Source organism: Epinephelus moara, chromosome 4, assembly GCF_006386435.1.
Source record: "Epinephelus moara isolate mb chromosome 4, YSFRI_EMoa_1.0, whole genome shotgun sequence".
Taxonomy (NCBI): Eukaryota; Metazoa; Chordata; class Actinopteri; order Perciformes; family Serranidae; genus Epinephelus; species Epinephelus moara.
This window is the reverse complement of record NC_065509.1, coordinates 20026329-20053989: the sequence shown is the minus strand read 5'-3', so window position 1 is coordinate 20053989 and position 27661 is coordinate 20026329. Positions and strand designations below refer to the sequence as shown.

Genomic DNA, 27661 nt, shown 5'->3' with positions numbered 1-27661 from the left:
TTATTTCATTTTCAGATTCTTTGCATTCTGGTGTTTTTCAGTGACAATCTTCTGATTTTCTCATATGTCACTTTTTTGTGATAGTCTTATTTTTCAGTTTTATACTTCTGTCATTGTTTGGTGTGGGGAAAAAACCTGACAATGAAAAAGTGGGTTTAGTAGGTTTCTTTCAATGCTCCACAGTCTACCCCCGCTGTAAGACTGCGGAAAATCCTGACCATCCTCCAACATGGCACACTGTGACCACTGATGTGATTCACAGGCCTGCCACTAGGGGTCGCTGTTTCCACACACTCGCTCTCCGTCTCCGCAGTGCTGCCTGTCGACGAGGAGTGCGTTTGATTGTTGCAGGGCTCAATGGCGGACAGAGCAGGATAGTCGCGTTAGCACCGAGGACAATAACATCTCGACTGTGTGAAATTCCTGGCGCGACCCGGTCCGCCGCTGCGTGTCCCCAGGCTGTAACGGGCTCTCCTTTGCACTTACGTTGAATACAAAGTCGCCGCAGCTATTCTCTTCTTGTCTCCTAGCATTCTTGAGTTCCCATCCCAAGCGGAGAAGTTGCACTGTTCATGGTGGCTCACTAAAGGCAGCTAGCTTGCGAGCAAACCATGGGGGACTCTCTCGAATTGATAGGGAAGCGTCTGATTTTGCTCCTCGACGACGGCAGGTCCGCGAATGGATCCGAGCCGGAGCAGGCTGCCTGGGCCCGGGACTGGCTCCGGGGAACGGTGCGGGCAGTGAGCGTCATCGGCCTGGCCGCCCCGGAGGGTAGCGGAGGAGAGGCGACAACAACAACCAATGCTGCAGGGCTGACGGTCAGTGTTTACATACAACTGGTGCCGTACTGCATCGCTAAACACCCACCAATTAACGAATAACACGTAGACTAGCTATTAAGTATGTATTTAACCTCGCTGAGCTTGTTTTTAAACCGTCCGTGTTGGTACATTTGTGGGCAGTTAACGTAAGCTCGCGCAGATATTAGCAAGCTACAAGTCGCAGGCAGTTGGGCGAAGCTAAACTCGAGGCCGGGGATTTTCTGGCCTTTGCTTTGTTCGCCTTTTAGCTCGTTAACGGATGACATTAAGCTCCACCAATGTTACTCGTAACCCCGTAGCAATCGATAGCAAAGCACAAATGCGATAGAGAGAAGCAAACGACCATGGTATTGTAACAAATCGCCGGCAAACAACGTTGAATAACCGCTTTAGCTTGTCAGTTTCCACTGTTAGCTAACGTTAGTCCAGTTAAAGGCCTCACAAGTTCATATGAGGGTGAACCCAGTAATTCCTTCGACTTTACTGTCGGCTGCACATCGGTGAAATTCAACACGAATACAAAAGTTTGTAAGCTAATATGAGTGAATGTAAATAATCTTCCCATGCAGTTTAGCCTACATTTCGCAGGACAGCGAAACTGCTGATGTGTAAAAAAATTTCGGGTGGTGGTGAGTGACCTACATATAAGTGTACACTTCATAGGTAGAATGCAGGCTCTCATGATAATAAGCAATTGTTAAGTTAAAAATATTTATTTAATTTAACGTTAACACTCTGTTAGTGCAGTAGGCTACTTTAAAAAGACATAAAGCAGTGATTTATCAGAACCAAGGTTAACTGGATTAAAAGTCAATTACATTGTAGAGTGAGGATTGAATTAATGACTGTTTCACTTAGGCTATTGTGTAATTATTAAAGTACAAATAATATTTTCCAAGGTTAATAATCAGTGACGATCCTTTGGGTTGTTGCAGAAGTGGGTTTTTAATTTTTAAAATACTACTAGACTCATAAAATATTGAACCTGAAGTATTCTCTCTCTGTAAAATAAAAGTTGCAAGGTGCACACTCAACAAAATGGATGTTTGAAGAAATGTGGTCTGTTAATGTTATAAGCATTAATAAGTCTTGGTCTTTGATTTTTTTTCTATTTAGAAATATTTTCATCTGCCCCACCATGATTTTCAACCTCGACAAGATTGGTATTGCAATCATATTTAAACCTTTGATTCACAAATGGGGTGGTAGTTAGAAACAGATTTGCTCCCATATTCACTGTAGCGAAACAAGGACCTGTAGGACTATGCTCTTGTTCAATGAGTTTGAAATTCGTTTCAGTACCTTGCTGTGTACAGTATGTTGTGGGTCACCAGGGTTTGTTTCAGTTTTTGTGTAAAGATTTAAAAAAGGTGCCTTAGTTTACCTCCGATTTCCACAGCCCCACTGACATGTCGACTTGATCTCAACCACTCAGGGCAAATTCCAGTTCTCTGATGTCACATAAGCTTGACGAACAACCAGCATGACAACTGGGATGTGTAGAAAAATATACAGAAACGTGTTTACGTGCTAACAGTTTTTAAGATGTGTTGTTGGCAGGCTCAATAAAGTGATTTGAGCAGGAGATGGCAGCGCAGATTGTTGGCAGAAAGGTTTTACATGTGTTTTGAATACAGTTTGATAATAATTTAGGCATACTAAAACTATAATGTTTAGGTCTCATCTGGAATTCTGCTTCTCATCATCTTTGACGACTTACAAGTGAGTTTCAGTACTAGTGGTTTTTCAAAGTTTTTCTCACAGATGTCAGTGTAAAATGTCAATAATAGAACCTTTTTAATGAAAAAATAAAATAAAATTCATCCACTAGATCCAGATGCAAGTAAAACTAAATTGAAGAATAAAAAGGCCTGCACGACAATGTAATAGAAATCAAATGTCTACGTTTGGTCAGACTAGAACCAAAACTGACTGAATTTTCTGACTAAGACAAGGCCCTCTTCAAAGGAGAGTCTCAATAGTTTCTGTATAGACTTTTTGCAGTCTACAGTGTTTATGTCTGGCATCTATTGTATCTAAATGGAAACTAGAAGTTGTGAGTATGTATGTAGATGGAGTACATTTTCGCAGATCCTCACAAGGTTCCACAAATTGAGACAAAAGATGTGTCCACTGTAAAATATGTTGGATCAAAAGAAAATTTGCTGTTATCTCAAGTTTTATTTTTCCTTCTCATGAATGCACAGAAGTGCCATGGAGAACTCATCTATTTGCTGATTTGGTACATACCCCAGTTTAAGAGTCATGGTTCAGTGCAAGTTCGGTACAGCGGAAAAAAACAAATGCTTAAAGATGTGTCTTGGCATTTATTTTGTACAGACAAAAGTGCAAGTTTAGAAGATAGACAAACTCCTCTTGCTGGGGACTGAGGTAACATTTTGCCCACTGGAAACTTTAGTTAACTATTTTCATTAGAAAAACTAGGAACATTTTAAACACTTGGACTATGTATTACACTATAGCAACACTGCACAAGCACGTAGTTTCCCGAAAGGCAAGAGGGTTGCAGTAGGCTGTAAAACTTAAAAAACATTTCTTATGGTATGAAAATTAAAAGAATAAGAAATTTAACTTGTGCATTAGGAGGTGTGTTTTAATTACTTCCACTTTGGCTATATTTCAGTAACATTTGCTTCATGCTTCTTTAATGTAAGAATTTGATGCTATTCTTTCTCACACATGATAACAAACTGAATAGCTTTGTATTTTTAAAACCTACAATTTGAAAACGTCACCTTGGGCTCCAGTAAATGACACATGGCATGTTTTACTATTTTCTTTTATTTCATTGATCAATTAATGGAGAAAATAAAGAGCAGATTAATCAATAATGGAAAAAAAACATTAGTTGCAGCCCTTATTCAAAGCACCCAACATTTCTCATCCCCATCTTGGCACATTTGGAAGATGCCGTCAAATGTGCATTAACATGTTGGATGTGTTTCCATTCACATCCCCTACAACAGTGGAGCAACTCGGACACACACCATCGTCGTCTTACACATAACTCTCTCTGATGCTGTTGTAGCTGACCAGGAACCCACAGGCAGGTCTTCCGGCTCTGGCACTCCATTTGCACTTGCCATAGTGGGACCGACTCTCGCCAATCAGCTTGTTGTGCAAACCACAGCACTTGTTGCTAACAGTGTATGGCTAAAAGTTTTCGGGCCAAACTCATGCTTGTGAACTTTGGTTCCACAATACATCCCTCAAGTTACATACTGTGTACTCCATGTGTGGCTGCATGCACTGGACCGTGACCCCTATATTGTGATGGTTCGGTATGAATACGTGAACTGTTACAGCCCTACAAAACACAAAAACATGCTCAATTGATATCTCAACACACCTTTGTAATTGGATGTAAATCAGCTCAAAAGAGAAGACTGACACTTTTGTTCTCCACTTGAAATAACACTATTCTGTCCCATCTCTGCACTACTCACATTTGCTGTTCGACAAAAACCGCTGTAGTCAAAAGCTCCGATGTCTCTGTGGTGTTACTTCACTCAAGCTCACAAAATAATAAACCTCTGCTATCAACTTTACAACCATGACAAATTGGAGGTGTCATAGTGTCTTCAGTAAGTGTGGTAAAAGTCAGTGGTACGAATCTTGCAAACAGATCATGAGATGAGGGAGACCAGCTGTTGCCAAATTTACTTTGTGATTTTGTGTGGTAGTTAATTTAGATACTGAAAACTTGGCTAACGACTATCACTGTCCAGTCAGATTATCCTTTGTAAATCAATGCACACCACTTTTATTCTGTTATTTTGACAAAGAAAAGAGGACACATTTAACTAAAATATCTTGCATAAAGAAAGAGGGTAATGTACAGGATTTGTGTTTATTTGTCTCATTAGATCTGTTGCAGTTTCAGTTGCTACAGTGTCGCCCCTTCCCTCTCTCATGAATTGCAGTTAAGGAACCATTGAGCCGAACACTTGGCAACGATTCAGACTGAGAAGGCTGCGTGTTTTCACATTGGGCTGCTGTCGTGTGAATGCGCCCCTACCCCTTTAAACTGCTTTACTGGGGCTTCTCAGTGGTCAGCAGATAAGTTTGTGGTTGTTCTTGGCAGCTCACAGGACCGATAGTGTGTATCTGTCAATTCTGTGAATTGCTAACAAAGGACAATTGTGCTCACTAAACCTAAAGGTTAATAAAAGAGATACTATCAACTGAGACATTTAACTATCAGTGACTACCTCGAGTCAACGCATGGATACACTTGTGAGCAAATTTTGAAACAAACTAGAATTCAGGTGCAAAGTGGGTCAGTAGGTAGACACTAGTTGCACAGTTTCAGCCCCATTTACAGGCTTTATTTATTCATGTGCTTTAAGTCTGGAACAGTGGACTATTGTGTGTGTTTGATGCCATGACACAAATGTTGTCATTTTTATGCATCTGTTTAAGGAGGCATTAGGCTGTGCTTTCTTTGGTTGTCTGTCTGTCTCATTCTCGTGAATGCGCCATCTCAGGAACAACTGTTGGGTATTTCTTGAAAATTTGGCACAAACGTCCACTTGGACTCAAGGATGAACGGATTAGAATTTGGTGGTCAAAGGCCAAGGACATTATGACCTCACAAAACACATATTTGGCCATAGCTTAAGAAGTTATGCTGACTTGAAAAGTATACTCAGTAGAATACAGATCTTTGCCAGGTGGCTGAGTTCCAGCTGCGAAACGTCCGTCGGAGCTGATCACGGCCACTCTAGACGATGCATGCATTTTTTAAATCTTGTATCATGCTTTAGTTTAATGGATCATAACGTATCAGGTATGGAATCATTCTACAGATGCTTCGTTTCAAAATGAGGCCAAACTTTTCTATGGATTTAAGATTTTGAGCCACGTCAAAGGCCAAAATGTGACCTGCAACAGATGTTAAGGCTTCTGTTTGTCAGCCAAGATGATTTCTGGAGCAGTCAGTGATAGTGTAAAGCAGTCAATAAGACAGGGTTTTCAGCAATTGGGAATCACCACAGCCACAAGAGGTCTTTAAGCATACGATCATAAATGTGAACACGAGATATTGGGCTGATTGGTCCAGTAGTATGTGACATAAGCTGCAGACAGACACATTCGGCCAAACGCATGATCCCCTCCAGGCTCATAATGAAAGAAACCTTAGGAGTAGTGACAGAGGAGGGATCCCCAGGACAGACAGACAGACAGACAGACAGAATAGACCAACATTACAGTATACACTCAAGATGACTAAATTACACGTAGACTGTAAATGTATATGATGAATTGATCGGGGAGGATGATAAGCAACCCCAGTGTCACCAAACCAAACAGACCTGAGCCACATGACCTCCACCATCAAGACCTGGAAGAGCACAGACTACAAGCAAAGCTCAAGCACATCATTCACACAGGAAGTAAAAAGGAACAAACACACAGAGGGAGAAAGAGGAGAGGGCAAACTGCAACTTGACTGGTTGGCGGAGTCATACAGGCGGTAATTCTAGTTTAAGGTTGTTTTACAATTTAAGCCAAGTAATCATCAACCTTTTCTTGAAAACCAAAGTAGCTAGATAAGTAATGAATGACAGGCACTCCTACTGTGATCCTGCCAGAGGGCCTGTCTATGCGAGTCAGTGAGTCACATCCTAATTCTGTGCAAAATGAAGCCCTTTATCCAACTCCTATTCTAGTAGTGAAGGGGCATGATCATATTAAAACAGTGGTGCGTATAAAATTCCACATCATGAAAAGTTTAAAAAGAAAAATGACCAACAACAGAGACTGGAATTTTGCTTTTCTAGTATTCTCATTTTATTAAACTGAGCAGTGTTGTTATAGACTGTATTATCACAGTTATGAAATGCTCTTTCAGAGGGGGCTACTGGTACACAGGCATTGCTTTGCTAGTTGATTAAATTTTGTGAAAATGTCAAATTAGCTCTTGGCCACTAAAGAGGCTCTGTGTGGCTGACTGCACTGACAGATGGTAGCTTGCTGTCCACTTGCATTCATTCTGGATTAAAAGCGAAGTGTGTTTTGTTACTTGCATAACTTGCACATCTCTCAACCTTATACTGCATTTTTAATGAATTTGATTTACCTTTGTTACCAAGGTAGCTGTCTGTTATCACTTAAACGCATGGTTTGTAACCTCTGCTGCTAGGGTTTTCTTGATCGAAACAATAGCAAAGATCGATTTTGATTGTCTTTATCGTAACACAACTACCACTGCCAAAGAAAATCTAACCGAAGTGACTCAGGCAGAAATCATGTTCACGTACAAAGAAGTCACTTTACGTTTAGTCACACTTATGCAGCATTTATACTTATGCTTCTGCTTATTTATACAATGTAAAATGTCATAGGCTTGTGCTAATAACGTTAGCATGTTATATTTGTTCGGAAAACGTGTTTAGTATAAGACAGTTGTTTTGTCGGTGAACTTTGTGAGCTGTAATGGAGCTGAATTTTGTAACATTGCCTTTGTTAAATGTTGCTGTTGTCCCGGGCTTCATATGAGTAGAGGAAACGTTCACTAGCTGCTAGCTCATTTTTACAATGTAAAATGCCATAGACTTGTGCTAAAAACAGTAGCTTGTTGTATTTGTGGGGAAAATGTGTCCAGATAAAGACAAGTGCTCTGTCCGTGAATGCTGCGAGTTACAGTGAAGCTGATTTGTGTACTTGTGTTTGAAATTGTCTCTATTACGCCATGTTTAATGTGTATTTTGGGTGTGTTTTGAATCAACTAAACTTTACAGCACTTCACAGTAACTCCGCTGCCGACTACTGTTTTGGAGGTGTAACTGCAGAGTGACACAGACACACCACCGCACAAGTATAAATGCTTACAACAGTGTAGGCCACGTAGGGTCTGCCACATTAGTATAAATCCCCCTTTATTTACGTTTTGTCACTTCATTCTAACAAAATACCTGCTAGTAACGTCAGCTAATGTAGCTTGTTGATGAAGATTCTCAGTCATCCAGGTCATGGTTATCTTAAGCGCTGTATCGTAGACAACTGGACTTGCTTGAGGACTGGTGCCTGCAACTCTGCACCAGTCCATAAGAACTGAAGAAGCCTCTTGGGTGAGAGGTGAAACATCATCAGGAAACTCAGGAATGTCCAATTGCCTACGATATAGTGTTTAAGACACCTAATGTAGTGTTAACTTGCTAACTTACCATTAGATGAGTTGACTACCGATGCAGCCACTGTAACTAACCTTATGTGGCGTTTCCAATCATGGCATAGCCCAACACTGTTATCCAATACTAAAAATAACTTCATGAGCCTGTTAAACTTTTTTTTATATTATAACATTACTGCATGCATTAGCTTGGTGGCTGGCATTAGCCACTTGTCATAGTTGCGCACTGTAGTAAGCTGGATCTATATCGAACTATCATATCAATAAATAAGGTCTCTACTGGATTATTGTGTTGCAAAATGGCATGCAATTAATGAAAAATGTGTTTTGTGGCAGAAAATATGCTGCATTACTGTTACCGAGTAAAACTCTGACATTGTATGATTTAACATGATGTATAATTTGGTGTTTCCCAAGAAAACTATAAAAGTCATAGTTTATAGTATTCTTAGGGTTCCCCATGAAGTTAAAGCAACTAGAAGGGGTAAAGGTTGACACCACTGGCAGGTGACCAAATGAAACACATTGTTACCTTGAATAAAATCACAGATTTCTCTGTATGAACATGGTTAGAAACATTTAGGATAAATGTTCTTATTTTTTTATGTTCTGCTCCCTTCTGTTTTCCTGGCTGCAGGTATATGTGGAGTTTGAGAATGCTGTGCAGCGGTGGTCTTGGGTACAGGTGTATGATGGCGGGGTGAAAGCCGTGTTGGTGGAAGACTCCATTGTTTGGGCCAATCGGAGTGATGGTACTGGGACCGCTGGAGCCCCAGCACCAGCATCAGCCACAGCCTGGCCTGCTCTGGTGAGTGCTCAGTTGGACAGTGGACATAAGCAGGACCATCTGCATCATACATACATGTCAAGCCTTGAAATAATCTATTGAAAGAGGAGTTAGGCATTACGACGAGGCCAGATAGTCCCAGTGCTATTTGCCAGCCATTGTTCAATTTGTATTCAATAACTTAGGCAACCAACTTAAGCAACCAAACCAACTAATTTTAAGTAACAAATATCCTAGCAGTTTCCAGAAAGTTGCTTTCATGAATGTACTGCTCTCTTGTCAGGGAGTATATGCAGAAAAAAGGCCCCTTTTTTGTTTACTCCCCTGATGCTGAAACCTTTGTTGCTGGGCCAAGTAGAGGGCTGTTGAATTGGTGAACATATCAAGTGTTTTCTACCGGGTCAAAGAATTTCACGTTTTCTTTTTCCTTAGGTCTTCCGCCCTCTAGTGGACAGAGTGGGTTTAGGATCGTTGGTTCCTGTGGAGTACTTTGGAAACAAGAATTTTGAGTTCCTGCCTGATAACAAAACTGTCCAGAGGTTTGAGGTGTGTATGTTTGTTTTACAGTGTGTGTTAATCCCTCATTAGTTTTAACGGCTACAAGGATTAATTTTGTAAACCAGTTAGTTGACTTAGAACTAATTATGCCTCAGTGTTGGTGACAGCTGTGGCCAGTGGCTTTATGTTTGTCCATCAGTCCATCTCATTCTTGTGAACCAGATATCTCAGAAACACCTTGAGGGAATTTCTTCAGATTTGGCACAAACATCCACTTGGACTCAAGAATGAACTGATTAGATTTTGATGGTAACTCAAGGATTCATATGCTAATTACGATAAAAACTTCACACATTATCTAAGCGAATAAAATTATGAAGTCACATCATATCATGTGATAACATAATGTTTTGCAAAACACTTTTCTGGCCATATTGAATGCCATAACGTAGGAACAGAAGGTGAGATACCTGGTTAGATGCTGAATTGGTGCCATTAATCTTGGGTGTCCACCTTGAAACGGTGCTGATTGTACAGATCTACTGTGCTGCCAGGTTAAAGATGTGTGTGAAACATGCACATTTCGCAAAAAAATCCACCAAATACCTTTCTTAAATTCCATCAAAATCTTTTATTTGAGTCTAGATTGATGTGGATGTAAACTGCAACTTGACTGGTTGGTGGTAAGGTGGTAATTCTAGTTTTCATAATGGACTTATTATTCAGGATATTAAAAATGGCCAAAAACACTTTCTGGTCCAGCTACTCAGATATGATTTTATTGCTTTTTTCCTGTTCATATGATTGTAATTTGAATACCTCTGTGCTCTTCACTGTTCATGAAACAGAATAAATAATTTCTTGGACAGGGTATTTGTTACTTCTCAATTTTATCAAATGATATACCAATGAACTATTAACAGCAGTAGCTGTTAGTTGCAGCACTAGTGTTCCTTCCTGTAATATTCTAGTGTGAAGTTTCACATTATTGCTGTGTCACTGTCACTATTTCAGAACAGTGTGCTTTGTGTCCTTGTGCAGGTTGATAAAGACATAAGACACCCTTTGGTATTGGAGCAGCCATCCCTGCAGGCTGCCATCTCAAGCTGGCGTACTGACTTTGAACTGCAGGAGATCTTCAGGAAGGGTAAGAATCAACCTTCACCAGTTTTTATGTTGTTTTCCTTTACTACCTCCATGTGCTCCTCAGGGGTGCTATGTCTTGATGGTGTTTCACATGTTTTATTGTGGGAACTTGCTGAAATGGGCAACCTTGAAATTGCTGTTCATTTAAAATGCTTGAACTTGACATATGTTATCAAATATATTAAAGATAATGCCAGTCATTAAAAGCATGACACAGATGTACTGACAACAATGACGATGAATCATTGTGTTTCTGATGCTGGAGTGGCAACTTACTGAACTTAAGAGGCTTTCTAGCCTATATTGTCATTGACTTGTTAGGTGAGCTGTGTCATTTAAACCTGCCAGAATGTAACTCTTACTCATGACCTATTCCTGCCCTCAGGTTCATACACTATTCAAGGACGTAGGGTTCGTGTGTACCAGCCAGAGTTTGAGGATTGCTGGGCCTCAGGACTGGTCTCACAGCACGACCCTATCTCACACATTATGGAGATAACCTTAGATAAGGTAAATAACGCTAGTGTTACAAGTTGGGATGCAAATTATTGTATATATTTAGGGATTAAAATTCCCAAACCAGGGAGTGTGCAGTTCCTTAAAATGTCTTACTTCTTTTTTGTTTTTATAATATTAGGCCTTAAAACTCATATAATAGACTTAAATTTAAATTAGTGAGTTTTTAATTGCAGCAAACATTTTATCTAATTTAATTTATCCATCTTTTGATTTCTTTTTTTCAAAATGAATCAAGCTTTTCCATGTGAAAGTAGGGGTGTGTCATGTCATCTCGTTCTCGATAATACTGGTATGTTTTTTAATATCAAATGGAAAATTGATATTGTGATATTTGGACTTGTTGACATATTGACGTCATACTGCTACCCATGGCAACAACAAGCACGGCTGAAAGCGAAATTGTGTCTGATACCTGTGGACGCCCAGCAAAATAATTTGACACTCTTGATGACTAAGATGGATTTAGATTGAGCTACAGTCCTGTGTCACTTTAAGATTGGATGGGTTTGATTTAAATGACTGTATTGCCTCACTTCCTGTATGTCAAGGGCTACCTATTTCCTTTAAGAAATGGAATATAATGTTAAACAAAGTCTTCTGGAATGGTCGAAAGCCAAGAGTAAAAATGACGGGCCTGAAGTAGATCTAGAGGTGGATTTGCACTTCCCAGTTTGCACAAATAGAAACTTCCTAAATGAATGCTTATGTTTTGCCTAAATATATTTGAGTCATGGTTTGAAAGGACTTTTTTTTGTGCTGTAGGGTGAAGAAAACCAGATGGTTGATCCTCGTGTGATACATGTCATGCTAGCAGAGGAGGAGGTAAGGTTGTCAGAATAACTATAATCTTTTAAGTGGTTGCACTGAGCTCTATTTTTTTTTATAGTGGTTTAACTACTTTAATTGTTAGATAGCGATTTTTCAAAATGTATCAACAGAATTACTCATTAACATTAACTTTTCAGCTTGGTAAGAATGGCCGGCGACGGAAGGACAGTGAAACAATGAAGGGTGACAGCGGACGCAGACGTAGGACTGCCTCCGAAGGCGAGGATGACTTGAACTTGAAACGTTTTAAAGGAGCAGGAGATACAGGAGCTGATGGGCAAAACTGTGGTGACTCCAACTCCAAAACTCCAGCGGAAGGGATGGGGATCTGGGGTGGAGACTCTGGTGAAAAAGTCAGCAGCACAACCAAAAACGGAAGCCCTTCAGAAGGAACCTTTCCTCAGGGCAGAGTGTCGTCCCCCAACACCAATTCCTCACTCCAGATGGACCAGTCGAACGCTGCTTCTTCTCGTTTTCCTGCCCATGTCAAAGAGAATGGTCGCTCACTCTCCACACAAGGGGCAGCGGACTCCACCACTGCTGCTCCTCACACCCCCACCCCTCCTCCCCTCAAACCAGCCCCCTCTCCCTTCTCCACCACATCTTTCCCCTCACTAGGCCAGATGCCAAGCCTGGTCCCTGGAGCTCCAGCCCCCAAGGCCTCCCCATCCCCCCAGCCAGACCGAGAGGAGGCCTCCCAGTCAGCTTATTCTAAAACAGCTGCTCTTGTTTCCCCGGGGCCAGTCACCATTTCTTGGACGCATGACAGTGGCCCAAGTGTGGCACTTTCTGCTTCTGTGGGTTTTAGTCCTAAAGCCCCCACCTGGGGAAGCCAGACTGAGGTAAGATGATCGATATGATCAGCACCGCCAATACATTTATATGCTGCCTTTACAAATCATCACACTTTTGTTTATGTTATTAATAACTGTACCACGTTGTTTCTCAGGGCTCTAAAACAGCATCAGGTTTTGCTTCTGTCTTTGGAGATGTTACCTCTCAGACCAACGGAGCTCCTACCACTACCACAACCTCCCAGGACACTCCCAGGCCCTTTGGCTTCAGCTTTGGCGGAGCAAAGACTGAGGCTAAATCACAGCAAGACCAAAACTTGTTTTTCCAGTGCATGACCCAGAATTCTGGGTCCAGCTCAAGCCTAGCTGCTGGTCAGACCCAGTCCAAGGACACAAATTACTTCACCGCAGTGTCTGAGAGCCTGAGTAAGGAGCCCCCAAGCCTTTTCAAGTCTGCAACCTCCACTGAAGGGCTGAAAAAGCCTGAGCAGCCCAAAGTGCCTGAGACCCATTCAACGGGAAATGGCGTACTCAACAAGTCATCATCGACCTTCCAGGGCATGGGAGTTTCTGCAGGAGGAAGAGGCTCTGGTCTCAGTATTGGTGGTCTAGCTGCAGCCTCTGCAACTCAAACTACATCTAAGAAGAGCAGTAATAATGGGACTTCTGTGGGGGGCTTAGGGCTGCAATCTGGTTTTAATACTTCAAACAGCCATCAGAACCTTTTCCTGCAGGCCTCTAAAGAGCCTGCTAATCCATTTCTGGCATATGGAGATAAAACCCCCCATACCACTTTTGCCGGCCTGTCAGGGGCTGAGCCACAAAACCTTGGTGCTGCCACGGACAGCAAGCCAAACCTGTTCACTATGGCAGAGCCACCGAAGGGGATCATGTCTTCCCCTTTCCCAGCACTCTCAGCAGCTGCTTCGTCACCCAGCTCTTCCTCCTCTCCAGCACCAACCTCATCACAGAGACCACAGAGTGAAGGGACTGTGACAAAAGTGGAGCAGGATGTTGGGGAGATGCCCACGTCCACCTCAGGCTGCCCCATGTTTGGAGGCACCGACCCTGGTGGAATGGAGGAGGTTCCTGTGTCCTTCGACCAGAGCCAGTCTCAGAAGTTTACCCTGGAGGAAAGAGGCCAAACGTCCAAACGTGACTCTGACTCCAGCAGCAACAGTGACTTGTCAGACCTGAGTGATAACGAGGAGGGCCCAGAGAAAGGCCAGATCCCAGGAGCACCACCACAATCTGCCAAGGATGCGGCCATGATGCAGAAGTCAAAAGTCCAAGGGGCTGCTAAGAGCCGTCCACGTAACAAGCCTTTCAAAGGTAAGTCTTGCCCTCTTTTTTTAGTTTTGGTGACAAACTAAGCAGTAAAATTAACACCAAGTTGTGTCCTCCAGTGGGCCAGTCTGTACTAAAAGACCAGAGCAAAGTGCGTCGTCTGAAGCAGTCTGGTGAGTCCTTTCTTCAGGATGGCTCCTGCATCAATGTGGCCCCTCACTTGCACAAGTGTCGTGAGTGCCGTCTGGAGCGCTACCGTAAATATCGCTCTACTGAGGATGACAGTGATGATGACGACGACCCAAATGTGTCCTGTCGGTTCTTCCACTTCAGAAGGTACACGTTCATATGCTTTTGCACTGCTCAATGTCTTGTTTTGTGTACTTCAGCATCAAAGAGGAAGTCATAGAAATTTGTCAGAATAAAGGCAGAAGTCATCCATCAAACAATGACGTGTGTCTAAATTAACCTTGTTTTTTCTGCCTGTGACCAGGTTGGCTTTCACTCGTAAAGGTATACTGCGTGTGGAAGGCTTCTTGAGTCCTCAGCAGAGTGATTCTATGGCCATGGGTCTGTGGCTACCTGCACCAGCTGTCCAAGAGGGCCTTGACCTCGATACATCCAAGTACATCCTAGCCAATGTGGGAGACCAGTTCTGTCAGTTGGTCATGTCTGAGAAGGAGGCCATGATGATGGTGGAGCCTCACCGTGAGTATAAAGACACCATTTATTCAACTTGTAGTGTTTTATCTTGTCCTACCTTTTGTCTCAGCACTCAACCTGACCGAGGATTCTACTTTGGTCTGTCCTTCAGAGAAAGTGGCGTGGAAACGTGCTGTGCGAGGTGTCAGAGAAATGTGCGATGTGTGTGAGACCACCCTGTTCAACATCCACTGGGTGTGTCGCAAGTGTGGCTTTGGAGTGTGTCTTGACTGTTATCGGCTCCGCAGGAACAGGCCAAGGGAGGGTGAGTCATTACGGTGATATTTATGAAACTTTAGAGCTAAGTTAACCAGTTCACTACAGTGTAAGTGTGTTAACCTGACTGTTATGTTATTGCATATTTTTCTGATCACAATAATAGATACAGTTGTTGATGTCAGGGTTTCCGGGGTCTCCTGGAAGATTTTAGTGTCCCGGAAAAAATGGGAGAAATTCTGGTCAAATATTATATGCGTTTATTGAATAAACTCATGCATATAATAAAAATATTTCCTTCAGATGTAGATGAAGGTCCAGAGGATGAGGTTTTCGCTTGGTTGAAGTGTGCCAAAGGCCAACCTCATGAGCCACAGAACCTTATGCCTACACAGATTATACCTGGGACAGGTAACATGTACATTATGACTGATTATGACCGTACAATCATCAAGTATTAGTACATTGAGAGTTGTAATGATTGGTTTTATTGCCTTTCTTCTTCAGCTCTTTACAACATAGGTGACATGGTGCACTCAGCGAGGGGCAAGTGGGGTATTAAGGCCAACTGTCCCTGTACCAGTCGACACACCAAGCCTCTAGTACGCCCTAGTGCCCCAAATGGGATTTCACAGGTATTGTGCCACATCATCTTTTTCTTTGTTTGTCATTTCTGCATTGTGACAAGTGTTTAGCTTGAATTCCCCACCGCCTGCTTGTGGTTTTCTCAGCAGTCTACAACCAGCAGTAGTGGTGCCCTCGCAGCTGCAGCTTCTGGTATTGGCACCACCCCAAAATCAGAGGGAGAAACATCAGCGATCAAAACAGAAACTACACAAACAGCAGCACCATCAGACAGTGGGGGCGGAGAAAGTGTGGGCAGTGTCAGTAACTCCACCAGTGGTACGTCCTCCCCCTGTAACCTCACCCAGTCCTCTGCCAAGGAGTCACGCTCATCAGGAGAGGGCAACAGCTCTGCTCTGCACTGGCTGGCAGACTTGGCCACACAGAAAGCCAAGGATGACACTAAGGGTAAGTAGGAAGGAGGAAATGCTGAGTCAGTGTAATCTGTGTGCATTAAAAAAAAGTCAAAATCAATAATAAAATTGAAGTTACATCACCATCCTCTTGCCATCTTCTTCCAGAATCCGGTACACTTCGCTCCATGATGAGTCGAGACAGCCGGCCTCCCTTTGGCCTGGACTCACTCAGTGCCCTGTCAAAGCCTTCTGCTTCCAGCCCTAAGCTATTTAACAGTCTGTTGCTGGGCTCTAGCATGGCCCAGTCCAAACCTGAGGGCTCCAGTCTCCGGGACCTGCTCAACTCCGGACCGGGCAAACTCCCCCAAGGCCCTGGCGAGAGTGGGGTACCATTCCCCTCTGTCTTTACCTCAGCAGGCGTACGTACAAAGCTTTTTATCATTCATGTAGTTTTATTGAGTTTGAAGTGTACACATTTATACCAAAAAACCTATCAGGAAGATGAGTTTCTGATTGAGAGTGTTATAAAACTGAAAAAAGCAATATGGAGATAGGAAGAGATGTGTGTTTAGATATCAGTGGGCAAAACCTGTTCTCATTTCCAAAAATATAGTGAGTCAGCTGAAAACATTTTCAACAAGAATACTTGAAAATGTAAGAAAACTAAGATCAGGAATAACTGAGATGCTTATAAACTGTATTTCTGCCTTTTACTGGTGTAGTAATAAAGGAGCACTTTGAAAATACCAAGGTGGAAAATACTGAAAATGTATTACTTAAAAAAAGACAAGGCCTTTTCTTAAGTAGCAGGATAATAAAAAATAAAAAAATCTATTTTGTCTGTCAGAGTGACAAGCTGAAGAGCAGCCTCCCAAACTTCCTGGATCACATCATCGCCTCAGTTGTGGAGACCAAGAAGGCAGAAGGCCGTCGGACCGGGGCCACTGAGGGGGGCGAGCTCGGTGTGTTGGGGGCCCGCAAAGATGGAGTAATGGGCCTCAGTGTTTTGGAACCACATACCTCGCACTCCTGGCTCTGTGACGGGCGACTCCTCTGCCTACAGGATCCCAGCAACAGCAACAACTGGAAGATCTTCAGAGAGTGCTGGAAGCAGGGACAAGTAAGAACCACAATTAGTGTAACTCCTGAGGCATGGGAAGAAGCTTTACTGTACCAACATGTGTTGTTCTGTCATCTGTGTCCAGCCCGTGTTGGTGTCAGGGATACATAAACGCCTGAAAAGTAACCTGTGGCGACCCGATGCCTTCAGCTTGGAGTTCGGAGACCAGGATGTAGACCTGGTCAATTGTAGAAACTGTGCTATCATCTCTGATGTAAAGGTGCGAGACTTCTGGGACGGCTTTGAAGTCATCTCCAGTGAGTGCACAAACTATTTTTCCCAAAAATATATTCATTTGTTGTTTGGATTAATTGATTAATTGGTGTGTGTGCCATTGTGTTATTTGAGCTCCTGTTTCTCTTAGAAATGGCAGCTAATGTGTTTTTCTGTGAATGCAGAGCGACTGCAGGATAGTGAGGGCCAGCCCATGGTGTTGAAATTAAAGGACTGGCCTCCTGGTGAAGACTTCAGGGACATGATGCCCACACGGTGAGGAGCCCAGAAATATGTGTCTCATGCATGTGCTCACCAACCAAGCTAACCGTTTCAGTCCCTGAGTAGTAGGGCTGGGTAGCATTTTAAAAATTACAGTACCAGTACAAATACCAGTACCCTTAATGTGACGTGATGTCAGTAGAGTACTTTATTTGATGTTTTTCTACTTCATTCGCTACCCAACATGTCAATATAAGCATTCAGTTGCGTAAAATGCCATCACATGTCACAGGCGTGTGGTAGAGCCATACTTCAAATCTTTTCGTGGCATCTTGGCATGCTGAGCTGCCAGCTCCATCAAACACAATGCGGTAGTGTGATCACACATCACATGAAACAGCTGCGAGCAAAACCATACAAATAGTCATTTTTTCTCGACCTCTGTACAAAAAAGGATCAAATGCAGGTATCATTTGACTGGAGAAGTCTCTGATACCCAGCCCTAATGAGTGGATTATTTACAAATGTGTTACACTAATCATATATATTAAAATGTATATTAATTGAGTTATTGTATTTAAATGCCAAAATGAGATCCACTTATTTTTTTAACCAGATCATTTACAAATTACTGGTCACATTTGGAATCTGTTGTATTTATTAATGTTTTTTTTTTTACACACAGACTACAATAGGTACATTTAGCCTTTATTAGATTGTTTATTTTAAAAAAAATTGTTTATCCATTGTGGTGCTTTAATGATCTGTACCTGAATTTGGTACTAACATATATATATATATATATATATATATACACTAATATACTAACATAAACTTGTGAACATGTGGACAAACCACCATATGTTGTCCATGTTACTTGCTTACTTACTTACTTACTTGTTACATGCCCATAAATGCAACCAGTCATTTCCCTTCTACATTAAAAAGAAAGTATGAATCTTAGTTTAGCTTTGGGGTCTTTTTTTTGTTGTTAACCAATAAATTATTTACAAGGTGCAAAACATATTTGTGAATTAGTGTTCTGATGGGGCCCAAAAAAATCATGCCCAACTATATATGAACTCGCATAGCTTCTGTCAAAGCCTGACCCGAGCCCGACCCCATGGCAGCAGTCTTGGGCCCAAGCCCGATGAGAAACCTAAAGTTGTACTGTAAAAGAAATATACATTATGTTCTTTAGTTTTACAACATGTATTACAAGCCAAGGGCTCACATGTTTCTTGGCACCACTTCTCTTTGTTCTCTTCTTTGTAATAATAATCTGTTGCCTTGTACACAACACCTTCGACAGAGTGGGCTGCGCCCCTTGGTGCGTCTAGTGCGCAGGGCGTTCCATGGTGATGGAGTGCACAGATGATGATCACTGCTCTACGCTACATGTTATGCACATTGCTCCCACTGCTTCAGTCTTTTAAAACTCCTCCATTTATGCATGAAAACTGCCAGTTTCATTAAAACAACAACAACACAACGGTAAATTGGTGAGAGCCCAACCTGATTCAAGCACGGGGGCAATAATGAGAAATTACAGCCCAGCCCGGGTCGGCTCAGGCTCAGTTTGGCTCAGCCAGAGAATCAGAGCTCTATTGTGAATCTTATTGGTGGTGTTCTTCGATGTTCTCTCATACTTTTCCCAGGTTTGACGATCTGATGGAGAACCTGCCGTTGCCTGAGTACACAAAGAGAGATGGTCGTTTAAACCTTGCCGCCCGTCTGCCCAACTTTTTTGTGCGTCCTGACCTTGGACCTAAGATGTATAATGCCTATGGTGAGAAGGATTAACTGACTGTGACAGAAATGTTAAATTCCCAGTCATCTCAGTTGGATGTCTCATCTCCTTTTCCCTCTCCTTCCATCATCCATTCATCATCTTCTCTCACATCCTTCCTGTCTTTCTCTCCCTCAGGCTTAACCTCGTCTGAAGACAGGAAGGTGGGAACCACTAATCTCCACCTGGATGTGTCTGATGCTGTCAACGTCATGGTCTATGTTGGCATCCCTCAAGTGGAGGGAGACCCGGAGCAAGGTCAGTGGACTTAAACACACTTTGTTCTGCTCTTTCTCTGTCTTGTTCTGTCTCTCTCACTCACACACACATTTAATAAACATGTGTTACAGGACATTTGTATGATGCACCATTAAATGTCATTAGAACCACTAATTACCCCCCAAATACATGATTTTTTGCCAGATCAAATCTAAGACATTGTCTAGAGTATATGTAGGAGAACCCATTTCTAACACTGGACATTATTCACTCATTCCTTCCTGAGCAATCCTAAAGAATGTTGTTACTGATGTTTCCCGAACATCATGCTTTTACTGTTTTACTTGCCCTAGGCTTTATTGGCTTGGTTAGGATCCTGAAAAGACCCTGCTGTTGGTCTCACTCATTTGCATTGTGGTAAAATTTCTCATTCACAGAGGCAGATATCAATGGACGCAAAGGTCTGTAGACTTTGAATTGTATCACTTCAGTAGCATGCCCCTGTTCTTGACTAACTCCCCTTCTTCACTCCTCTACCCCATCCTTTTGTTATTATCTATGCAGTAGGGGCCAGAGCACCCTGACCCATCTGTTGGTTTCTAGTGTGGCATGTTTTGTACACTTCCATGTAAATACAACCTTTATTAACACCTTAAATTATTACAAGTGGGCACTGAAATTTCCATGTTTCCCTTAGGAGATCCCGACTTTCTTCCTCTATGTAGATCTCTGGGTTGGGTGAAAAAATGTATATTGTTTGGGGTAACTTGTACTTGTACTGGGATCTTTAGTTCCTGTTAGCTTGGGATGAGCTGTGCTCTGGTCCTTACACTGTGGGAGAAACATTTGAATAACGGGCACCGAGAATTGGCATCCCTACTCCCTCACAGTCTCCCTGTCACGCAGTGTCACAGTGACACTCACACACCCAACAGTGTGACAGTGTGACCATAGGCATGCTGTCCTCATAAACCAGTTCGTCTTCTTAGTAGGAGCAGGGGATTTCACACACACATCAAAATAAACTCACATGTACTAATTTATCCTGGCAACTGAACTTATGTCTGTGAAGGAATCATTTGTGTGAGACCAGATAATAATAACTGTGTCGGTACACACACACACACACACACACACACACACACACACACAATGTTAATATAAGTTCTGTCACTGGCCACCTAGCTAAATGCATACACATGGTTAGGTAGCGAAGAGAAAGACGGGGATTACCAGCTTTGATTTGACACAATCACACACGTATTTGTTTTCACTCATCATCTTTGTAGAACTATAACTAATAAGTCATAAATCAGCTCTGTAAATGAGAGGTCCCTATATTCTCAGGCAGCAGTGTTAGCTGCTGTGTACGATCAACCTCAGGCTGTGGATGTAAACATTGTGTCGGTAAATGTGATTGTGTAGTCTGTAACCTTTCTTTACCCCTGTGGTTCTCAACTAGTTTAGCCACATGATCCACAACCCAGACATTGTTAAAAATTTGAACAACTGTCACTGATTTCACAAAATTAATAGTTCTGCAGTTTACAGTGCTTTCATGCCGGAGAAACATAAGCCCTGTTATGGGATTTTCATGTTTTGCCAAAGGTTATATTAATAGTTTGTGCTGAGACACATTTTCTTGTGTTTTTATCACAGTTTTATGGGGAAAACATGAACACAAGGGGCTGCTGTTTGTAACGTTTGTGTCATGACAGCCACATGATGCAGCTGCAAACAGTATTTAAGAGAAGCTCTGGAAAATCAGTTCACTTAAGAATAAAACTGTTCTGAAAATGGATCTTGTAGTTATGGACTATAATGCACCTGTGACCTACAGTAACATTGGTTCATAAGCCACCAGTTGAGAACTACAAATTAGCGCCATTTTTGTCAAACAGTATGATGAATGTACTTGACGGTCTCAATTATTCTCAGGTAGGGCTGAACGGTTAATCGCATTCAAACTAACAGTGTGATGTAATAGAATTTTAAAATTGCAAAAACTGCCATTTAAAAAAACAAAACCAAACCAAAAAAGGTGGAAACACCTGGCCCCGTGGGCTTCACACGCTGCCCCACACTCCACGTGACGTGTGTCAATGAGAGTAGATGAAGAAAAGCACCAGAACAAAAGCCACACACAAGCCGTGATGCTCGCAGTGTCCATGTCAGAATATTCAAGGCCGGGTTTAAGTTTGATCCATAAAATTGAAACAAAATATGCTTGCTGCACCTTTTTGTTGTTGCCAGGCAACCACACCAACACGTCCTTACACTAACCTTCCAGTGTAATCAATCCTTCATTTTCCCCCCAGTTACTTACTAAAATGTTCAGGCAGAGGGTACTTGCTGTAGCTCTGGTTGAGGGTGAGAGGCTGTCAGCAAATAGTGTGTCAGGCACAGGGAAACAGAGATCTATGTGGGTACACGAGACCCCAAAAAAGAGGGCGGATCACAGGGAGTACAACCAGTTGGTCCAGGAGCAACATTTCCAGGCCTATTTTAGGCTGTATAGCTCTGGGTTTCCAGCAAGCCCTACCACCAGTTTCTCCTCCATTGTTTGCTAAGTGTACACTTATTGTCGGGACCATGACGGGAAAAAAGATGTCCTGAGTTGAAGTTTTTTCAACTTGTGGAGTTCAGAGTACTGTGGCAAAAACGGCAGGTGCCTAGAGAGCAGAAATGCAAGGCGAGGCGCGTCGCAATGCAAAAACTGCTAGCAAAAAGCTTCATTCTCACTAAAATCAATTACAAAAAGGCGCCTCCAGCTGCTAAAACACTTTCTGTGCGATCGGGGCCGTAGATTATTTTCCTGTACCGTTCAGCCCTAACCCCAGGACCGAGGCATGAAACGTAAAGTCAGTCATCAAACTGGAATAAAGACAAGACTGTAGTCTTTAGGTAACATTGAAAAATCAACTGTGTCCCCTCTAAACCCTAAAGAGGAAGCTCCACTGTAAATTCTTGTCATCATAGAGACAGTGCTGATGACCCTTTGGTGCCCGGTATGTGTGAGCGTTGTTGTTTATGTTTGGTCCTTCAGAGGTCATGACCACCATTGAGGAGGGCGATGTAGATGACATGACGAAGAGGAGGGTTTACGAGGGAAAGGAGAAACCTGGAGCTCTCTGGCACATCTACGCTGCCAAGGACGCTGAGAAGATCAGAGAACTGCTCCGCAAGGTCAGCGGCCAGTAAATCTTTTGTCTAAAATTGCGTCTGATCTCTTGAGCTGCAGTATCACTGGCTGAACTCGTCCTCTACAAAGACAGTGATGCGTTGTGACTTTAATGCACAAACAAAAATCAGAATGAAAAGTATTCCTCTTCAGAAAACTCTTTATGGAAGATAATCTGCATTAATTTAAGACTACTTACATCCTGCTCATTTATGCCAATTTGAATCCTGATAGGTTTATCCTCCGCTACGTCATTGTTTATTATACTTAGGTATCATCAGCTGGTTTCCAACAACAACCAAAGATAGTGGTATGATTCAGATTAATCAGCGGCTTGATGCCATGGTTTATTTGTGTCAGGTGGGAGAGGAGCAGGGTCAAGAGAACCCTCCAGACCACGACCCCATTCACGACCAGAGCTGGTACCTGGACCAGGCGCTCCGCCGCAGGCTCTACGAAGAATATGGTGTCCAGGGTTGGGCCATTGTACAGTTCTTAGGAGATGCCGTATTTATCCCTGCTGGAGCTCCACACCAGGTCAGTTATGTTATGTTAAGGAAGCCTGCTGTAGATATCCATTTATTTAGGTGAGTCATGGTACATATATTTATCTCGTTTCATTAATATATTTGTCAATTCTGTGCTCTTCCTTTCTTAGGTGCACAACCTGTACAGCTGTATCAAGGCAGCAGAGGACTTTGTGTCTCCTGAGCATGTTAGACACTGTTTCAGACTGACCCAGGAGTTCAGACACCTGTCCACTACTCATACAAACCACGAAGACAAACTACAGGTCGGTGTGCTTTTCTCTCGTGCAGTTTCAGTGTCACATTTAATGCATTCAACTAACTAAAGAATGATCTTTGTTTAGTTCTGTTTTAACAGTATGTCACATTTATGTAACCTTTGTAATCTGATGGTTAGATGGACAAGGAAAGTAATTATCTCAGACTGGGTTCATTAGATGTTCAGAGTAATTACATTAAAATGTATAAATTAACAAATAAATTTCAGCTTATACAATTTATAAAATACTGAAACATGAATGTAGCAAAAAAAAAAAAAAAAAGCAAAACGAACTGAAAGTGAACAACCATTTATGTTTTTAAATCCATTTTCTTTAATCATTGGAGAAAATCTTCAGCCATCAGTTTGTGATATTAACTATAATTGATTTCTCAACATTATTCTGCAGAATTAAATCTGTTGAATAATGTCATGATGGGTAGTTAACCATGGTGGTGACTCTGGACACTGGTGACACTGTGATTCAATATAATTCTGCATTTGCACTGCATAAACACATTTATAGATTCATGGTTAGTGTACTAAAGTTAGATGGCTGTCGGCACACTTCCTCTTCGGGGAAGCAGAGAGGATTACCAGGACACATAAAGGCAGCAATGTACTGCTGTGGATGACGCGTTAGTTTGGTTCCAAAAGTCACACAACAACACAAACAGATGAATGGATCAGAGGCAGCGGTAGACCAGCAACTCGTCTTCTTTGAGGTTAAATTGAGGTAAAACTGCCTTTATGTCACCGTCTTCAAAGCCACCAGACTCCATTAACAAAAACAGTAATTTTACCTTACAGCCCACTGGAGTTGCTGTTATACTGCTGATTTGATTGTTTAGTTTGTTTGTTTTATTGTGTGATAGAGCTGGGCGATAAAAACAAAAATTCATATCTCTGCATTTACAGGCTGACTGCGATACACAATGTATATATTGATATTTCTTACAAAATGGGCTCCATGTTTTCAGTTGCAAGTCAAAGCCACATTTGAGATGTTCAAGCAGTTTTATGAAAACAGACTGTGATCAAAATAAAATGCAAAGACAGGGATTTTATTCCCCTGTTTAAAAAAAGTATGCAGCTGCACAACAGTTTAGTGCAACACACACCGCCGCTATACGCCACACGTCAAAACGCCCGCCTCCATTATATTCTATGAACAAACCCACACCAGCGCCGGCCGCCGCGCCGCTTCAGCCCACTGCTCTATTTCCAGTGCTGCCGGCACTGCGAGAAGCTAGTCAATTGTGGGTTTCATTTGCAGCTTTCAAAGGGGTATCTGGATGCTTAACGTTATTAAGTTTTTCAAATTTTTAATAAGACGATTTTGATAAACTCACCCGTGAAATCCAAGTTGTTGTTGCCTCAAACTTTTCCTCTTCTTCTTCCGTTACTAGCAGTTGGCAACCATTGGCAACTAGTGTAGGTACAGCCACCTAGCGGGCTGGGGTGGGAAATACACTTTAGTGTCGACGGTGCCACTGCACGCCGCTGCCAATGTGTGTTGGGAGGCGGCACTTGACGGCCACAGCGCCGCGCCGGCGGCAGTGTGTGTTGCACTTTACACCTCCAAAACACCAGGTGCTGTAAAGTTTAGTTGATTCAAAACACACATTAAACACACATTAAACATGGCTTAATAGCTTCACTGTAACTCGCAGCATTCACAGACAAAGCACTTGTCTTTTGCTGGACACATTTTCCCCACAAATACAACATGCTAATGTTTTTAGCACAAACCTATGGCATTTTACATTGTATAAATTAGCCTAGTGGCTAGTGGACTTTTCCTCTACTCATATAAAGCCAGGGACAACAGCAACATTTAACAAAGGTAACGTTACAAAATTCATCTCCCTTACAACTCACAAGGTTCACTGACAAAACAACTGTCTTAGACTAAACACGTTTTTCAAACAAATATAACACACTAACATTATTAGCACAAGCCTGTGGCATTTTACATTGCATAAATAAGATTTCCTCTACTCATGTGAAGCCAGGATAAATCACACACAAGATTTAAATTGCAATTTTGTGGGGGCTTTACTGTCTTCACAATTTATAGTTTCTTATCTGTGTAATTTCAGTAAATGAAAGCCTTGTTTCCACTGAGGGAAATGGTTTCAGCTTACAAAAATAGACAGGAGGTCTGTGTCACCGTGATGTGTAGTTAAATCTCTTCCCTGATTGTGTGACTTGTGGAACTGAACTAACATGACGTACACAGTAGCAGTGTCATCATGCAGACACCTAGGTAAGGTTACGTGGGAAAATGTTTTTGGAAGTCCTCGGAAAAATACCATTTTGATGCTAAATCACGCATGCTGAGACCATTTTGAATTTTCAGATTTGAGTACTCAAGGAACAAAAAATAAAAAAGTTGGAGCCGCCCTTTGAAGGAATGTGTAGATAACCATAGGTGACAAAAAGTCTGGATGATGGCAAAACCAATAACAAGAACATTTCCTCCAGTATAATACAGCCATATTTTCAGTAAGATAACTGTTACCACTACTTGACAGTGATATTACATCTTATGGTATATTGACAAACTTGACACAAGCTCAGATTTGTACTCTACTTTTTCATTGAATAGACTAACTTTTGTGAGGTTTTGCCTTTTCTGTTAAATGTAAAACAAAAATCGCAGAAAAGCACAGTGGTATACTTCAAAGTGAAGTGTAGAAAAAAGCCCCTGTCAGTGTGAGGCATTGTGGCTGTGTTAACGACTTTCCTGTTGCTTTTTTCCTCAGGTGAAGAACATCATCTACCACGCAGTGAAGGACGCTGTTGGGACACTGAAGGCTCATGAACCTAAACTATCACGCCCTTAGGTCCTCTCACATAACGCTGTCCCAAAACAACCAGCCTCTGACGACCACTCCACTACACACACACACACACACACACACAGTATACATTACACACCTACATACACAAGTACACGCTGCAGAGTGCAGAGTACAAACATAGAGTGTAGGTTCTTTTGGGGCAGTGAAGATCTGGGTTTGGGGGAAGAGAACATTTGATTTGGGATTAGATGGGGAGGGGCTAGTCAGCGCTTTGATGAAGGAAGTCCTTTATCGCTGTTACACAGTACGCTCAAACTTGTCTAGTTGTTTTCCAATTATTATTTTTGATTAACTCTGTATTTAAGGTCAGTGTGTTTGTTCTGTTGTTTTCATTGTATATGTAAGATGTGAGAGTAAGGGAGGTGTAAAGCTGCCGTGCCTTTGGAGCAGAGGTTCAGCTACCATATAAGTGACTGACAAAATGTGAGTACCGGGCTAACTTTCCTATTTTGATGACGTTGATATTATTTTCTTCAATAGGAGCAAGGTTAACCTGTTTTTGTAGAATTTTTTTTTTGAGTTTTTGAACACCTGATTGCTTCTGCCCTCTGTGGCTGATATGAATTTGCGAAGCAGCTAGTGAGGGGAAGCAGACCAAAGTTTTGTATTTTCTGTTTTCTTATTTCACTTTTAGAGTAAGAAGTCTTTTCTTTTTATACACCACACGGCAGTGATCAGGAGGACTTCAGACAGGGCAAGTTTAAATTTTTTTGGTCACCTATCTTTGTCCCATGGGCTGAATGAACTGCAGACTTCCAACAACGTTGTTCAAGAATCACAATTGCAGCTGAACAGAACTACTGGCCATTAACATTGTATCAATATATATATTGATCTTAGCAGTCTCTTTGATTTTTCACAATAAAGTTTACAAAAACTACTGTTTGTTTAATGGTTGTTTTTTACCCACAAAACCTCTATGCATGGACAGCCAGCATGTCTATAAAACATGTACATCAACTAATAATTATTTTCATATCAGTGCTTTTTGATCAAGTCTAAAAAAGATAACCGTTTACACTGATAATAAAACAGAAAATCAGCTAATCCTAAAATGTGAGAGCAAATATTTGGAATTATTTTCTGATGATAAACAATAATTAAGTGACTAAAATAGAAATAAAAAAAATCTGTTGATTGACAAATCGAATAATTGTTTCAAAACTAGAATGAATGTCTCATAAATTTGAGGTCCTGTGTGGTGAAACACAGTCAAAATGAAGTTATGGAAGTATTTAAATGTTTCCTCATTTTAGGACCAAAAATTTTCATTCTGACAAAGATACTTTAATTCTCAATTTTTCAGAGCTGACCTTTGGTCTTACTTTCACTCTTGACTAATGAAGGCAACAAAGTACCATTTATCGTAAGTGCTAATATCGTAGGCAACTGGACTGCTGCTAATATCCTACAATATTAGCACTTAACGATTACCATGACCTGGATGACTGAGAATCTTCACCGACAAAGTACCATTTAGTTTTCCATTAGTTTTAGCTTAAATGTGTTACAAATGTGATCACCACACAC

General features: G+C 41.7%; 1 protein-coding gene across 3 annotated transcripts; it reads left to right on the top strand.

Moving 5' to 3' along the window:
- On the top strand, positions 1–27011 carry kdm3b (lysine (K)-specific demethylase 3B). Of its 3 annotated transcripts, none has more exons than XM_050042318.1 (25): positions 3–818; positions 8615–8785; positions 9197–9310; positions 10304–10409; positions 10794–10918; positions 11690–11749; positions 11893–12597; positions 12705–13881; positions 13956–14172; positions 14330–14544; positions 14651–14803; positions 15058–15165; positions 15262–15389; positions 15489–15786; positions 15900–16153; positions 16582–16854; positions 16940–17111; positions 17253–17343; positions 18948–19078; positions 19217–19336; positions 19735–19758; positions 22344–22483; positions 22839–23015; positions 23137–23271; positions 26033–27011. In XM_050042318.1, exons 1-25 carry the CDS (start codon positions 612–614, stop codon positions 26111–26113), a joined length of 5382 nt encoding a protein of 1793 aa, XP_049898275.1. In that variant the 5' UTR covers positions 3–611; the 3' UTR covers positions 26114–27011. The 3 variants fall into 3 exon arrangements, with proteins under 3 accessions (XP_049898276.1, XP_049898275.1, XP_049898274.1); XM_050042317.1 differs by having other exon boundaries at positions 4–818; positions 15486–15786; XM_050042319.1 differs by lacking the exon at positions 19735–19758 and having other exon boundaries at positions 1–818; positions 15486–15786.
- The last annotated feature ends 650 nt before the right edge of the window (positions 27012–27661 follow it).